The following is a 16,907-nucleotide window of genomic DNA, read 5'->3' on the forward strand; positions in this document are numbered from 1 at the left end:
CATCCTACCAGTAGTCTACCACATACCAGCCAGAATGTTTTGACCCAGAACACTGAAGTCAGCACTGAAGCACAGACAGGACAGAGAGAGGAGAAACAAGGGTATAAGATATCTACTAGTTGAATTATTCACTGTAGCTTTACTATAGTATTTGCGGACAGAATAGTGATGTGATAAACTACCGGCAAGCTCAAGGGGGTACCAGAAAAAGACAATAAAGGAATATATGTTGGACTTCTTGTTTAAGCATTAGGAAGCAATTCACAATTTCACATAGCCATATGATATGATATTAAAATCCATGAGTTTCTATAGGCTTCTAAGTGCATTTACAGAAAGTTCCTAGTCATAACCAATTACTAAACTACTAGACTTTTTTCAGCAACTTTTGCTTGCATAATATCAGAGAAATCTTTTTTACCTAATGATTACCAAGAAAATGTCAGACTATATATATAGAGAGAGAAAAACTAGAACAATAGAGATTATCAGCAGCGGGTTTTTCATAACCAATTACTAAACTACTAGACTTTTTTCAGCAACTTTTGCTTGCATAATATCAGAGAAATTTTTTTACCTAATGATTACCAAGAAAATGTCAGACTATATATATAGAGAGAGAAAAACTAGAACAATAGAGATTATCAGCAGCGGGTTTTTCCCAAAACTTGAAAACATTTGATGTAGATTTTCACCAAAAATTGAGCTCCACTTCACAAATGTCGCTTTTCTCGCTGGCTACAATACAATAATGTGACTGGGGTTATCCAGCGTCCTTCTAAAATGGGACCTGTGCCTCTCTCTCATCTTGCCATAACGTCCCCTTCAGAGTCATGCCCCCTATTCGCTAAGAGCTTCTGTGCTACATGCTCCTTGGCCAAACACTAGGCCTCGATGGCACAAATGCACTCCATGCTGCAATGGATTATGGAGGCGACAATATTTGGCTCAGCTCAACCCTGCCCAGCATGCCATTGTCTCCCTATGCACGCCCGGATATTGGAGGTACACGAATCAGCCTACCTTGGCTTGAGCAGCTCAAGCCCTGTGACTGCGTATACCAATTCCGGTCGGTCTCAACCACTTATCTGCAACTTACATATCCTTATAGGACCTCTAGCTTATATACTGCAGAGTTACAAACACTTGTAGATGTGCTCGACATCCCTCAGCCATTCAAGACAAAAAATTGCTCCGTCTTCTTTGATATCGAGGCTTTATGCCTACTTCTGGCCCGTTTTCGGACTCCGGGAGACCAATATCAACTCTTGATGCACTACGGATGTGCACAATCAGCAATGAGTGAGGTCGTAAATGAACTATGTGTATACCTTGACAATTGTTGGTCCCATCTTCTTGATTTTGACACTAAAGGTGTTCTTGTGCCAAATTTGATGGCTTCTTACTAGCACGCCATTTTCGACACTGGTGCCCCTTAGACTCAATAAAGGATGTTGAATCTCGCTCCATAAGATGTCGACACTTTGATTTCTCCTTCTTCGACTTTGGTTTCTTGTTTTCACCATAGCTGGTGCTGGCGCCTTCATTGTCAGCGTGACTGTCAGTGTCTGCAATGTCAATGATGGTATTGACAGTTTTTGCAAGTAGTTTGGCCAAGAAAAATTTACAAGAAAAAAAATTCAAGATGTTTTTCAACATTCTTGCTTGTTAAATATTTGAAATTTTTTCCCATTAAAAGTTGTTGCACAAATGATCAGTTTTTTCCTTAATCTTTTAGAAACAAAAAACTTTCAAGTTTTTTCCAAAAAGAAAAATTAGGAGTTTTTGTTCTCATTTTTGCTTAAAAAAAAACTCAATCAAAAACTTGAAGTTTTTTCCTTAGAACCACATTCAAGTTTTGATCAAAAATTTTACTAGCAAAATCTTGAAAAATATCTGTGATTTTTTCCCCAATTTTTCTTGGCCCAAACTCCCTGCACAGCTGCATATGTTCAAGTTGCTAAAATTTGTATAACTCCCAGTACCATGAAGTATATTCAGGGTTATTTACTATGTCAACACAATTTCCTAACAAATTGATGAATAAGTATATAAAATAGGGTTACAATCTATATAGATAATAATAAACCAGATATTTAAGAAGGTTATTAGGCACCTGTATGCTATTCTGTAGTTAGTGAAATTTTCCTCACCTTATCTAAGTAACATTCAAGGCTCTGTCTAGTAGAATTATCTAGATACTGTCTGTACAGTATAAATACAGGGCTGCAATGCCCCGTCCCCCCCCCCAAATATTATGACTTATGTACATGCTGCAGGCTGTTAGTGTGTCACACTGCAAGCAGCCGAGGAAGTGGATGGCAAATGTGGTAATGGTAAAAAGGAGAAGAGTATTTGTCTGACGTTACTGCAAATGTGAATAGTAATGCCTGAAACAGGTTGCCTGGTATGTGTTATGTTTCACCCTCCCAGAATACTACCATAGTCATTATTATTTATAGCATGATACACTTATATCACAATTTCCAACAAAAAAAGCCTTTTGTGACATTACATACCAGTGTTAGATCTCAAGTCCAAGTGTTATACTACTTAAATTGTTTATAGTTATTCATATACTTATAGACTTAAACAAAAAAAAAGAAATGATTTATCACATCTTCTATAAATTATTCATTTGTATGGGCCGTGCAGATATCATCATGAATCATAGCCATGGTAGACCTGATAATTCACAATGCATACTAGGACACACAGGTAACAGAAACAAAGCAATTTCCTTCCATTTTTCTGTCAGAATAAAGGACAAATTTGTGTCAGAATAGAAGAGAACAGGAAATAACATCTTTCTGAGCACCTTTCCACGTTATTGAAATGAGTTCTTGGTACTGCACAAAAAGGAATATGAAAACAGGTCATTTCAAGCAGTTTTGTAATTTTCAACAGTCTTCTTCTTTTTTCCATAGGTGATCTTTTTATATAAATGGGAAGAAGAAGAGAAACACTATCTTTTAAATGGGCTTATGACTAGGGAAAGGTCAACTTTCTTTCTATCTGAAATTTAATCTAATTGAATATATATATATGAACATATATAAAATTAATTAATGTTCTTACTGATTCACTTCCAAATTAGGGAATCATTTGTCATTTGGTAAAATGACTAAAATGCTATAGTATATTAAAAAGTAGATATTTTGTCTAGAATATGCATAAAAATGGCCCTAGGGTAAACGTAATATGAGCCTTGAGGAGGTGATAAGCTCCCCAATTTGGTATTGAGTCTGGACCTATTTGGTCACCCTTTCTTCTTCTTCTTTGAGAGAGTATTTCATTTTAAATGCAAGCTTAATAACTAGATTTCAGCAATGTTAGGGTGCTGTAAGTAATGCAAAAAGCATCACTCACACCGGTTTCAAAACACCTCCATTTCAAAACAGTTTCAAAACCGGCCGGCCAGGGGGCCGCTGACAGCCAGCAGCTTGTGACACTCTCTGGGTATCACAATCCCAAGGGCAAAGCCCTGCTGGTGTCAGAGGCGGCCCCACTGCTGCAATAACTTACCTGCTTAGTCTTCAGTAGGTGACTACAGGTGATATGATTCATGCATGAAGCCATAATGCATCAGCAAGCACGGATTTGGCTACATCATCTAGTGCGCATGATATCGACCCAATGGGTGCTACCATTGCCACTCGTAGCAATAACCCTGTGCTATGTAGCATCTGATAGCAGTGTGATAGCATTTAGGGATAGCTCTAGTAATCTATGCACAATATGAAAAGATTTTCAGTTTTAGTGAACACTTCAAGTCAAAAAATTTATATTATTAGCCCCTCTTGCGAGTGTACGAGCCAAATCTGCTGCCCTTTGTGCACGCTCAACTGCCACCAGATACATATGATATCGGAAGATGTAAAAATCTCGATACCTGAGGTACGGATTGAAATAAAACACTGTGGCTTGAGTGAGAATATCATTCGATGTCCATCGAGGGTTGGCAGGATGACTAAATTGAGGAATGAGGTGGCAGGACTGTTCGATATCTGAAAGGGAAATCACCGCAGACCGACGTTGGCCCATGGTTGTTGAGTGTGCGATGCGACTAAATCCCAAAGCAGACTTGAAATCAGCCAAAGCATCACGAAATGGCATGAACCAATGGACATAGGCAAGTGGGTGCTGACAGTCGGAAATGTTTGAGGGGAGCTTGAAAATCAACTTCACATGCGCTGCTTGTAAGCCTATACTGAGTCAAAAACAATGCTGACGCTGGTGTAACATAGAAACTTACCACTAAACGGCCCTTCCTTCCCGTTCCGCTCCTTTACGCGCACAAGCACGGTGCTGAACCTTGCCGGACTTCCCCGTTTGACTCCGTCATTTGAGATTGATCCTTGTGTTGGTAAGACGGCATGGATAGTATCAGTGGTTTCGGCTTCGACAGCATGAATAAGCGGGAGGGAGAGGGTCGCCTTCTTGAATGCACTAAAGCGTGTTTCGGCGGTGAGAGGTTGTCGGAGAGGTGTGTTGCTTTTGTTCAGATACTCTTCTATGTAGTAGAAGAAGTCCTTGACTTCAAATCGTTGCTCAATGTCCATGCTCGACAAATTTGCGTAAGCGGGGCGCTGAGCAATTGCATACTTAATGCTGTCGTCGTCCAGATCGTCTTCCGGCTCATCCTCTGCATCAGAATCCTCTTCGTCTTGTTCCCATTCTACATTGTCCGGTGGTGTATAGCCCCGGCCAGGCGAATATCCTGGGCATTTCCACTGCAGGTAGAGCGAGAATCGATGTACGGATTCTTGGCGTGTCAGCCAACGCGTCATTTGTGGGACATAATCCCGCCCGATTAGATGCTCGGTAGCCATTCTTTGCAAGGTCGATATGCAGTCGCTCAGTGTTCTCCGTATTGTAGCTTCAGTGCCCATCTTCAGTGCCCAGCAACCGAATACTCTCCATATGGTGTCGAATATTATGAAACTTCGGGATATTGAAATCTGTTCGCTCGGGACCAAGTCGCTTAAAGACCTCAATGTCTTTATGCATTGCTGTCCACGCCTCCTTCATCGCAGCCAGAGAGTCATCGGTATGGACTTGTAGATGGGCATAGCCCATGAAATCAAGAAAGTGACGCGTGACAGCCGCCACCTTCTCATCGACCGCATCGTGGACAACACCAAGAAATGTTTTCGCCAGACTTCGGTACTCCGACCCTGTCCATTGTTTAATGACAGAGGTGCCATTGGTGAAGTGACGAAGGGTGGGATGACATGGCAGTGCTTTGAAGCGAGCATCGATCTCTCTTTTTCTCTCGTCCTCCGTTCCGTCCATCGACTGGCCAGCCCACTGCGAGACATGGTCTGCAAACACCCCCTTGTGTAGTTGGTGAAGGAGGTCAGGGGTGCAGCTGATACCCCTACTGCAATGCACACCATATGGGTTACAACCCAAGAGTGCAATGCACACTTTATGGGATATAACCTAGCAGGGCCCAGGGAGCTTCAGGCCATCAATATTGATGTCCCCGGCGCTGGTGGGCATCAATATTGATGCCTGATGGTCCCGGAATTGCTGCTGCCGCGATCACGATCATTTGTCACTGCTTCCACGTCCTCCGGGATTCCGATCAACGGAGACTCCGATCAACGGAGACTCCGCCCGGCCGCTCCTAGGCCGCCCTTGCCCGCCTCCTTGCTGCTTGCCCGTAGCACGAAGCTTCCGAGAGGCGCACAGGGTTTACGCATTCCCTCCGCACTAGCAGGTCACGCACCGGCGTGCGTCGCAGGCCGCCTGTGGCCGCCCCGCCTTGGCCCCGCCAGCGCTGCTGGGTACTGCGCGGGAGCCGCCGTTCCCGCCCACCGTTTCCGCCCTCACGTCGCACTGCCGCACAATGGGCTTGTGCAGGCTCTGTGAGGCCTCCAGCACCCTCCGCGACCCTCCACGGCGCATGCGCACACCCGCACGGTGCCACACCGCCACCCCGACCGCAGCTTGCGGCCCCCCATTCCGGCTCCGGCCTGGACCGCAGGTTCGAGCCGCCGTTGACACCCCACAGCCTACACGACGCATACGCCGGTGCGTGCGGGCCTCGCCGGCCGCTTGTAGCCAATACCGCGGCCCGGCGCTTCCCGGTGCTGCCCGGTAGCTGCCGTTCCCGCCCCCCGTTCCCGCCTCCACATCGCACTGCTCAACGATGAGTTCGTGTGGGCTCTGGGAGGTCTCCAGCAGCCTCCGCGGCCCCCCTGCAACGCATGCGGACACCCGCACGGCGCCACCCCGGCGGTGACCCCACCACCCGACCTCAGCTCGCGGCCCCCCATTCCGGCTCCGGCCTGAACCACATTGCGTGGTCTTTAGAGCCAGGCCCGCGCTTACACCTGGACTGTCACCTGGGGGTTACAAACAACGGGGGTGTCAATTTGATCCCGGCCCTCCCCGGGCCTCCCGGCGCCGACGGGTCCCGCAGCGCTGTTAAATGTGCCTATTAACAGCCCGCCATGCCATAGTGCAGTGTAGCATCATATGCGCGCCACGCGCCAGCATGTGGTACACTGGTTGGATCGAATACTCATGGCTGGCCCTGGGCCCTGGCCACGGCCACGTGACAGTCCCATGCGGCGGCGCGCCACGGTTCCGGGCCTTGCCCTACGCGCGCCGCAGCGGCTGGCGGGTCTCCAGTGACTGGCAGTGAGTTTTCCTCCACTTCACTCTTGGCAGCCATAGCTAGCACATCAGTTACAGGCAGGAAGCCCTTGTAACAGTGTGACTGAAAATCTGGGATTCAATGTGTTCTTAATTATGTGGAACATAGAGTACTATTAGAGTAGATAAAGACAGTTTTAGAGAGGGGATATATGCCCCAGAACATGTGCAAAAGCTCATAAGTCCTCAATCAGATTTACCATTGCAGTAGAACTTGAAGATAACCAGTTGTGAACTGACTGCCAGTGCTAAACTGCCTTCGCACTCTGCGACTTTCAATGTCCTTATGAAACATTCTCATCTGTATCTCCCACAAATGTATATATTGTCAAAATGGGGCAAGCAATGACAATCCATAGCCATTTTCAATACAATTAATGCTGCAAAATTCACCTCAAAACATTGAAAATACAAAATCCCAGATTTATAATTGGCTGTGTGTGACATTTATTCAGCGTGCCAACATTTATTGTCAAGGTTTGCGGGCAAAAAATGCCTGGTAATGTATTTTTATAGCCTCTAGACTCGTTGCTCCGTGCTTCACAGCCTCCAGAAACCAGGATGCCGCCCATAATCCAGAGAAATGGTCGCTCCGAGAGGTTTGATCGGACTCCGGGCCAAACGCCGAAGGCCGATGTCACGCTACGTGGCAGACTATCCTCTTCTTTCTTCACCCACCACCACCTTTCTCGAGCTCCCCTCAACCCAAACTGGACACTGGCGACTCATATGTGCGAGTCCGAGAGTCGCAATAATAGGCCAGCGCCACTGCCGAAGACCCGCAACCCCAGCTGCTCAGCACGAAGCGACGAAAATGATGGTCCCCGCTTGGTCCCCGCGCCGAGCACAAGGGTTGAGGATTCAGGAACGGGTGGGTGTTGCATGTGTGGCAGGCATGTTGGTGATGTGGGGGAGCCGCTGCGAAATTCAGGGGTGAGTCCAACAGGAGGAGCCGGAACTGGAACTGACAACCAGGCACGATTACGGGCCCAGCTCGCGCCGCATGTTTCGACCGGAAGGCTCCGAGCTGAAGTGGCGGGCAGCGCGTAGTGGTTGCGCAAAGGAGGCCCGCATCGCTGGGCACGATGCAGCACGCTGGAGGATGTGGCCTGGGCTGATGTTTGCAGCCTGGAAGCAGCGGGCCGGCGGCGTCGGGGCCCTACAATGGACGGGAGTGCGGTCGAATGAGGCGGGCAACGTTGATGGCGTCGGTGTCGCGCATCAGCGTATGCGTTGTTGGCGGGGAGCAGAAGCAAGGTGGGGGCTGGCGGAACGGCCAAGGGAACGGCCAACTGGAGCTGCGGGATCGCCAGAACTGGGACTGGCAGCCAGGGATGGGCCCGCGGTCAGCCCTCCGACCGGCGGGCAGTGTTCAAGGCGGGCAAGGTGGTGTGGTTGCCCAATGGGGGCGCGCGCATTGCTGGGACGCTGGAGGCTGTGGTCCGGGACGGAGTTTTGTAGCCAGGACGCGCTGACAGGCAACCGATTTCCGAATGGCCAGGGCCGGGCGGCGCGCGGCCGCCGGCGCACAGCGCACTGGGCGGGCAGTGCGCACTGGCGGGCAGCGGGCAGCGGGTCGCACGTGGGCAGCGGGCGGAGGGAAGTGGGCAGCGGGCGGGCGGGATGGCCGGGACGGCCGACCGAACACTGGCAGCTGGCGGGGGGTAGGGTGGAACCGGGAGGCGCGATGGGTGCTGGCGGGGGAAGTGCGGCGTCCGCGCGTCCACCGGTGATTACATATATTGTTCGCGGCGTAAACGTGGATATAATGCTATTTAATTTGATGCCGAAGTGCCGAGAATCAACCATCAAATAAGCACTCGGACATCAAATCCTAGTGATTTGCCGACATGGCCGAACACCTCCTCAAATTGATGTATTGATAACCCATAAAGTGTGCATTGCACTTTTGGGTTATAACCCTTGTGCTGCACATTGCACTGGGCTCAGGAGGTGAGGGGTGATGCATGAGTTGATATCGCAATGCGGTAAGTCTGCCCAGAACGGATCGATTGGCCGCAAATTCAGCTCATCGAACTCTCTAGGCTTCAGACCTTGGCAAGGGGTACGCGCCAGCGCAAGCCGAGACGTCAGGGGGGAGGGGAGGGGGGTGGTCTGGTGGCCTTAATTCACTTTTCTTTTGTAGGGTACAGAGTGGCTGGGAATGCTATTAATGGTCTCAGAATGCATATAATTGTCATTGAAAGCAGATTTTGGGGTTCTTCTGAGGCATGTATAAGCATTTTGTTAGGAATTTCCTGTTTAGGTGGTGATGACACAGCCACGTCACACCCAAGTCACGCCAGTTATGCCCGCAGCCAAAATTGGTTTCATAATGATGTCTGCAGGGTGAATGTGGGTGGAGGGCACAAGAAGGGATACTATATATAGAGGAAATTAGTAGTACTGCATAACATTTTCACCAGTTTCTGGCGACCATCAAGGAATTGCCTTTTTGGGACATCACGTGCAATCACATGGCGTGACGTCACACAGGGAGGGGGGGTGTCCAGCAGTAGCTAATTCACTTTTCCGACCTGACGTCGGGGGTTTCAGGTATGCATACCTCTTGGACCTTGGGACTCCTTCTCCAGCACCTGCAGGGTATGCTGCTGCGTCCTTCTAGCAAACTCCTTCGTCAACTCCCTCTCTTTTGGACGACAAACACACGTCGGACAGGAGTTTTCCTGGCAGCATACCACCAAGCATTGCTCGGGATAGTCAGCAATATATGCCGCAAGTAACGGGAATATCCATCGCTCCCACCCGTCCGCACACGCCATATCGACTCCCTTCCTCCCAGCCTCCACCAATGTCGACAACATCTGCCGCATGCAGTCGTGGAAGATCTGATAGGCGCGAAACCTTCGGTTTTTCTTGGACACCCCATCCAGCTTCGGCACCGGTATGTACCCAAGCAATGTCGTCGCACGCGCACCTGACTGTCGGCGAACAGATTTGCTGATGTTTCCAATCGTTATATAGACGGGCCATGCTTGCTTGTCGCCAGCGAAGGTGGATAATTGGGTCCTGTCGGAGGAGAGGATAACGGGAACGATCGTTGCGCCATCTTCGAGCAAGTCCTAGCTGTATGGTGAGTGGAACTGTCTCCCTGTATCACGGACCACTCACCTGTGTGTCCCACCACCAAGTCCCAGTCCACATTTCATCGTATTGGCGATTAATTCCCTCCCCTGTCGACGAATCCCTTTTGCGGAAGAGGCGCATTGGCTTGAAAGTCTGGTCCTTCTCAAACTTCGGGTTGCCCAACAGCTCGCGAATACAGTCGAGCGGATCGCGGTGCCAAAGCTCAAGTACCTCGATCTGTGGTTTCCCATGATCATCCAACTCGTCGCCCACCACCTCCATCGGTGTACACATCCACTTTGGCCCACTGGGAAGTGAATCAATGTCTTTGAAGAAGCTGCGGCTGGTGTTATATGGAAGATGAAGACGTCGTATTGCTTTCAAATGCAGGAACTCGTCTATCTTCCCTTGCGACAGTCCCGAACGGACCATCCATTGCGCGAGGTCCCAATCGTCCAGTGATTCGAATGGCGTGTATGGCTTCTCCCCCTGCTTTTCATGTATTGCCTCCTGCTCCTCGAATGGTGTCTCAACTCTTCGCTTTTGCTTCCCTGCCTCTCGCTCGACTGGATTAGTGCTGTCCACAATTATATTATGCTAGAATATATTTTGAATATATTCGAATAAATATGATTATATTATGCCCTTTGCATATTCAGACCCATTGAATATGAGTGATTATGAATATGAATATATTATGAATATAATATATTATACCTTGGCCATAATTAATTATATTCAAATACACCAGCAAGCCCTTCAGCCAGAGGTACTAGCTCTGTAGCAGGCTACTAGCAGCAGTAGCAACATCTTCAAACTCAGTCTTTACCATATCAATGGCTTTTGGCAGTAAATCAGGCCGGACAATATCCATATCCAGCCCTGACAGAAGGCTGAAGTTGACCTTTATATTGCTACCCTGGACTTTGATGATACTCTTCGCTGGTGAAGGTATCATACTTAACCTAGGCTAGAGTTTTGTTCAGCTTAATATCTTGTTGTAGAATATCCAGGCTATGTTACCAATCCTGGTTATGGCTGCAAAGAGCATCTCTGTAGGGCACCTGGTCTCCAGACTCCAGCATCAAGCATAGGATGACAGATATGCATGCCTCAATGACTGCAAAATTGGCCACAGAAACAACCATAACCAAGGAGTGGTTCAATAAACCATGAGATAAGGTGGATTATATGCACCATGTGCAGACTTGTGAAGCTTGAATATAATTGAATATATTCATAATATATTCATATTGTGAGCCCAATTATGATTATGAATATGAATACAATTATAATATGCTCCAGCAGGGAGAATATATTATGAATATGAATAAATTATGAAAATTTCCTATTCATAATCATAATTGGACAGCACTAGACTGGATATGACTCTCGGTGGAGAAAGCGCGGGTCATAGTAGGAGATGGGGTCGTTACTTGGGTCGTCCTCAACGTCTTCAACCCTGGCCTTCTTCGGTGTCGGTGGTCTATCGAAAGTGGGTGGCGATGCAGGGAGTGGGCTATTGCCTTCGTCAATGTCCATGTTATGGTCGGACACCTCCACAAGCTTCCGTTTGCGGCGAGATTCTTGTATTGCAAGGCATTTTCGCGACTGGCTCTGGTGAGAGCTCATCAATGACGAGTTACCAGCGGAGAAGCGCGCCCGGACGACCACTCAACAAGGTCTGTACACCATATATCATAGCACTTCTACAAACTGACACTATCACGAGATCCAACTCCAAAGACGACCTCCGATGGTCAAGTTATCCCTATGCTTGCTGCTGACTACCGGGCTGGTGCAAAGCCTAAGGCCGAAGACTACGCTGCCGGTCCACGGGAGATCATCATTGCTACATGCCATCGCTTCGAGGCGGCCATTGTGACGGAGGCTGCCTTTCCACGTAAACGACGGGCAGATCCCACAGCATCTGCCAGCGGTGCCAATGGCATTGTCGCAGAGATGCCCACGACCCTCGAGCTCATTGAGAAGTGCTGGAGGGAGGCCCAGGCGAGCTCAGATGTGAAGTACTTTCTCATCAAGCCGGTCGAACGAATTGTACTGTCACCGCCCCTTTCACGCTATCCACAGTCACTAACACCCTCATTATTATAGATCAAATGTCGCGACAGCCGAATTCGCGGTGATCTTCTGCGTGTCCACGGCCGTCCCACCGTCCAAATGGCATTTGCCTTTCTCGATCCCAGCTCATCGGCAAACCGTTCCAAGAACCGTAAACTCTGCAAAGCACTATTGAAGGACAACTCTTTTTGAAGGACAACTCTTTTCGCTACAAGGTACTCTACGATTCAATTCAAGGCTCGTGCTAAGCATCGTTCTAGGATGTCAAGAATCACACGTGTCTCTTCGAAAACAAGGCCGCCTTCACAATACTCCGACAAGCGTACTTCAATAATGGCGAAAAATCTTTTGGTATCATCTTTGAGGAGAGCTTCGAAAGCATCACAATGCAGATGATGGCTCTTATATACACGGTGGTAAGTACTGACTTCTCTAAACACAGTATTGATACTCATATGATCCAGATTGAGTTCTGCATTCAAGAGTGGCAAACCGGGACATGCGTCAAGGCGGCCTTCGAGGGGCGACTGGTGGCATCGATCTACTACAAGACGCTTGCCCGGGTTATGGAATGGGACTCAATTGACCCGGCTTTCTCCGGCAAGCTTCGCGCAACATGGGGGAAGCGGCTTCGGTATGCATGTACTCCGATCCTTTTGCTCACTCAACTCACTTTATAGCCGCGCTGCTGGTATTACTTCCGACGCAATCATTGAGGACGAGGAAATGTCAGAGGAGATGAAGGAGCGGATTATACGTGACCGGATTCTGAAGCTGAGGACAATGGGGGGGATGATAAAAGCGATGAAGATGGTGCATAGCTTGGATTAATTTCGATAACAATGAAATATAAATTCGTCGATTGTCTAATCTCAAATACATGCTTGAAATTGTCCGATGCTATAAGAGCAGGCCACATACTAATCAATGCTATGAGTGGTTACGATGAGTCTATGCGGCATCTATGCAGTCATCACTATTTGCTACCGAACTGCTACTGCAACACTACCTATTTGGGTACTTAGCTACAGAGCTACGAAGGCTACCTGAGCACCTGCAGTGCTACAGATAATGCATCCGTGTTTGCTGATGTGGTCAGGCCTGGGCTTCCCGGAGGATCACATATTGGTTTCAAAACCGGGTCAGATGCCCATGGAATTCAAAACTCACACATGTTTCAAAACCGTTTCGAAACCAACATTACTCACAGCACCCTATTCAGCATACAGGATATGACGGTATTTATCGTTGTAAAGTGGTTCCATCACCAAACTTCTGGTTTTGTGTCACAACACTGGGTGGTTTTGTGCTCAGTGATCATCAAATAGACAAAAAAATGATCATTGTGTAAGGTTTCAGTCCAAAAAGGGAGTATTGTACGGCCATACTGTATATATTATGTTCCATTTAAACTCAGAAAAGGCAGGTTTTTTTTTAAAAAAATCACATAGTTTGTCTGATCTGCGCTGTAGGCCAAGGGATGGCTGCCGGACCGTGCAGGCCTCTATAGTACGGTCCGGGAAGATGCTGGCCGTGCTGCGGCGATTACGGTCGGCGACACCAATTGGGGTCATGGACTTGGTGTTCACGGCCGGATACGATACGGCGCCAAGAGCCGCAGCATACCGAGCCGCCGCCCGCGACAGATGGTTAGTGATGTGCGTCCCCGCCCCGTCGCATGCCAGCAACATGCAACGCAACGCAGTCGCTGCTACTCACGAGACTTCCGAGCAACTCACGCCTCACTCGGGGCACAAGCAACGCGGCCATCAAGTCGGTACGGCCATACCGGAGCCGTGGGGAGAGTAACTAATTATACGGTACGGTGACGGTCAGCGCCGGAACGTGCCATCCGTAGCCGTATTTACGGCCGATATTTGATGTCACGAATGTCACGAATGTGATAGCCTGTCAATCTCTAAGCGGACTGAAACCACTGGTTGCAACCACATAATATCACACTAAAACCTCTCAAATTGGTGGAAAACCACAACCAGCAGTAAACAATGAAAAATGCTTTTATAAAATTGGCTATCAAGCAAGGGGGGCGCAAGGTGGAAATTACATACATAGGGCTGAAAGTTTTTTTTTGCGCCCACTGGACCCCCCCCCCTCCCCCTCCTGCCTTATATAGTAATGATCTCCCACGAAAACGTGACTGATGCGATCAAAATCGCATCAAAATGATCGATAGAGGTCTTGAAAATGGAAAATGTGATTAAATTAAATTGTAACTAGGCTATTATAATGTTCCTATGCCTTTAAATGAACTTTCATATAAAGTTGTATTGCTTCTTGCATCATGATGATATGTTGATGCTATCAAAGACTGTGACAAGTTTAGTCACTTCACCAAAAAAACTGGGTTTCACTGCATTCAAAGGTATAAAATGGCATTTAACATGGAAGATCTACATATGAAAGGCCTCCTAAGGCCTCCTAAGTACCTCTTGAAGCATCCCTACACCAAACACAAAAGTTTTTTTTCTAGGCTCTGGACCCCCCCCCTGCCCCATAGCCGTGATAGGCATCTTGTGCCCCCCTTGCTATCAAGGGACAAGTATACTTGATTACTTATGTCAGTATGCTAATAGCACCAATGATTAAAACTTAACTTGATTGATTTCAGACCCAAAACACTGATAGGAGAGTGCAAAGCATATTGTATATCTCCAGCAATAAGAGTATATACTTAATGCAATGTTGACTAGCACCGGGATATGTAACTGAAGTCCGATGCTTGAATTATTAATCAATCAAAGGTTGTGACCCATGTGACCCACGGCAAATCATTTACTTACCTCATCACTCACGTCTCTTTCTCAAACTCTCACCAGCACATCATCCATCGCATCTGCTCATCGCGATGGCCGACGAGTTGGTGCCGCCCAACACCGACGTCAAACCAACCCTCGAAGACATGCAGGACAGGGTGCGCAAGCTGCAGCGCGAGCGTGATGCGTTCTGTGAGGACGTCGAGCGACTGCGGCGCGAAAAGGCGGGGCTGGAGGGGAGGCTGGGCGAGGCGGAGAGCCGGCTGAGGGAAGCGGGCGAACGGAGGGTGGCGGATGCGGAGAGTATCAGGAATTTGGAAGGTGAGTTGGAGAGTGTGCGGCTAGAGGCAAGGACGGCGACGTGGGCGAAGAACGACGCTGAGTGCGAAAAAGAGAAGGAGGGCAGGGCGATGGGGAGCGAAATAGCGCAGCTCAAGCAGGAAAAAGAGGCCCAGAAGCGACAGATTGCGGAGTTGAAGAGGAAGTTGAAGACCAAGGTGAGTGCGGAAGCCGTTTGCTGGCTCGAGGCTCGTTTGTTGACGCCAAAGGGCAGACGTCTTCAGCTGCCAACCCTAGGATTATCATTCTGGATGATGATGACCTGTTACCACGGTCGGATTTACAGGTCAAGGAGCAAGACTTGATGCCGGCGAGCGACTTCTTCTCCCCTTGCCCACACGATCTTACGCGCATGCAGAATATCAACCTTGATATTGACCGCGGCACCTCTGTTGCCACGTCGTCTGGCGCCGATACAGGCCTGCTAGACCGTTTTTCAGAGGTCTGCTGTCCCTGTTCTTCTGCAGGAGCTCAATATATGTAGATTCCACCCCACAACGTGGCTGGGACGTCGGCCCCGTCAAAACGACTTCGCAGTGAGGAGGGTTCAGACGCCGACTCAGAGGTGGGAACGCGACACCCGAAGCGGAGCAGAATCATCAGGAACTATCGGGAGACATCCTCTCCGGAGCCATCCACAAGCCCTGTGAGTGCTTTATCTGGTGGGTTGCGTTGACTCATGAGGCAAACAGCAGCCTGAAACGTCCCGTGCTCGCTCCTCCCGAGCGGTAATCCACGCTTCAATCCCTTCCTCGGTCAAGGTAACTCATTCGGCTTTATACCCGCTCTCTCTCAAGTTGAGTCTCAACCACGGTTATAGACTCAAGGCCAGCACTTAGAGCTTCCCGCATCCCTACTGGCCACGTACCTGCACTCCGTCCTGCCATTCTCCATTTTCAGCCCCGGGCCGTCGAGCAAGTACGTCTCGCGCACACAAGACCTGCAGAAACACTTCGGGGGCAACCATCAGTCGCTCATCACACGGATGGCCGCGGCGCCGGGGTCGGCGGTGAAGCTGACGACCGCGTTCCCGCAGCCGGACTTCAACCCGCTGCTGCCGAGCGAACCCGGCATGCCTGGCCTGATGTTCGCGTCGCGGGAGGATATCGCGCGGCCGGGCGTGACGTATACGCTCTTCTGCCGGCGGGCGGCGAAGGGGCCCGTGACGTGGCTGTATATGGGCGAATATGCGCATGCGCGGGTGGGAAACGTGAGCGGGGAGACCTGGACGGCGCAAACGACTGGGGCGAGCTTGTTTTCGAATATTGTTCTTGATTATTATATTGAAATTCTCCAGGTGCAAATGACATGGGCGAAGCATATCTTCAAGACTAAGCGTGGGGTGTATGCCGAGATGCGGGAGGAGCTGCGCACGCGGAAGCGCAAGGAGGGTCGGGGCGAGCTGGCTGTGAAGGACATCGTGGACGCATTGTGCAGCGGGGAGAATGTGGTGTGTCGTTTGCTTCTGTATGTCCATTACAAGCTGACGCGTCTCCAGACAATTGGCATCATCCAGATGCGTTGTGTGGGATATGATCACGCGTTCGCGCGGCGAGTGGAGGAGTCGGTCGGCGCCTCGGCCAGTACTAGTGGGAAGGGGAAGGGTGCGCCGGGGAAGAACGCAAAGAAGTCGGGGCCGGGACGAAAGCGTCGTAATTTTGACTCCGAGGAGGAGGAGCTATCAGATATCTACTCTGAGTCATGATGATGATGACTCGGAGGTCAGTAGAAATCGCAGTTCGTTGGTGTCTCCTTTCTATTCTTCATAAAAGTTTGCCTTACTAAAGCTTCAAGTTGTAATTACACATCCGACTGAAACTTCGCGAGGCAAAATTCCTGGCAGTTGTAGTTGTTTCATGTACGGTAGTACCACTTAATTGACCATTCCCTCGAATTTCTTGGGTGCTACTGCAGCGATATATTCACAGTCAAAGTTCATCGCTCTCGATGGTGAATGCG

General features: G+C 49.0%; 3 protein-coding genes across 3 annotated transcripts; 1 reads left to right on the forward strand and 2 right to left on the reverse strand.

Annotated features, from left to right (window-relative positions):
* Window positions 1–4,881: 4,881 nt before the first annotated feature.
* On the reverse strand, window positions 4,882–5,295 carry MIND_01238900 (uncharacterized protein; the record flags this gene model as incomplete). The annotated part of the gene is made up of 1 exon (XM_037368878.1): window positions 4,882–5,295. One exon carries the CDS (start codon window positions 5,293–5,295, stop codon window positions 4,882–4,884), a length of 414 nt encoding a protein of 137 aa, XP_037214846.1.
* Window positions 5,296–7,330: 2,035 nt separating this feature from the next.
* MIND_01239000 (uncharacterized protein) lies at window positions 7,331–8,127 on the forward strand (the record flags this gene model as incomplete). Its single annotated transcript, XM_037368879.1, has 3 exons — window positions 7,331–7,599; window positions 7,642–7,923; window positions 7,980–8,127. Exons 1-3 carry the CDS (start codon window positions 7,481–7,483, stop codon window positions 8,125–8,127), a joined length of 549 nt encoding a protein of 182 aa, XP_037214847.1. The 5' UTR covers window positions 7,331–7,480.
* A 1,091-nt stretch (window positions 8,128–9,218) lies between these two features.
* On the reverse strand, window positions 9,219–11,385 carry MIND_01239100 (uncharacterized protein; the record flags this gene model as incomplete). The annotated part of the gene is made up of 4 exons (XM_037368880.1): window positions 9,219–9,288; window positions 9,337–9,749; window positions 9,799–10,319; window positions 11,190–11,385. The coding sequence occupies 4 exons, from the start codon at window positions 11,383–11,385 to the stop codon at window positions 9,219–9,221; spliced, it is 1,200 nt and encodes a 399-aa protein (XP_037214848.1).
* Window positions 11,386–16,907: the final 5,522 nt, after the last annotated feature.

Source organism: Mycena indigotica (assembly GCF_014461135.1).
Source record: "Mycena indigotica strain 171206Taipei chromosome Unknown Mind.scaff0012, whole genome shotgun sequence".
NCBI classification, from domain to species: domain Eukaryota; kingdom Fungi; phylum Basidiomycota; class Agaricomycetes; order Agaricales; family Mycenaceae; genus Mycena; species Mycena indigotica.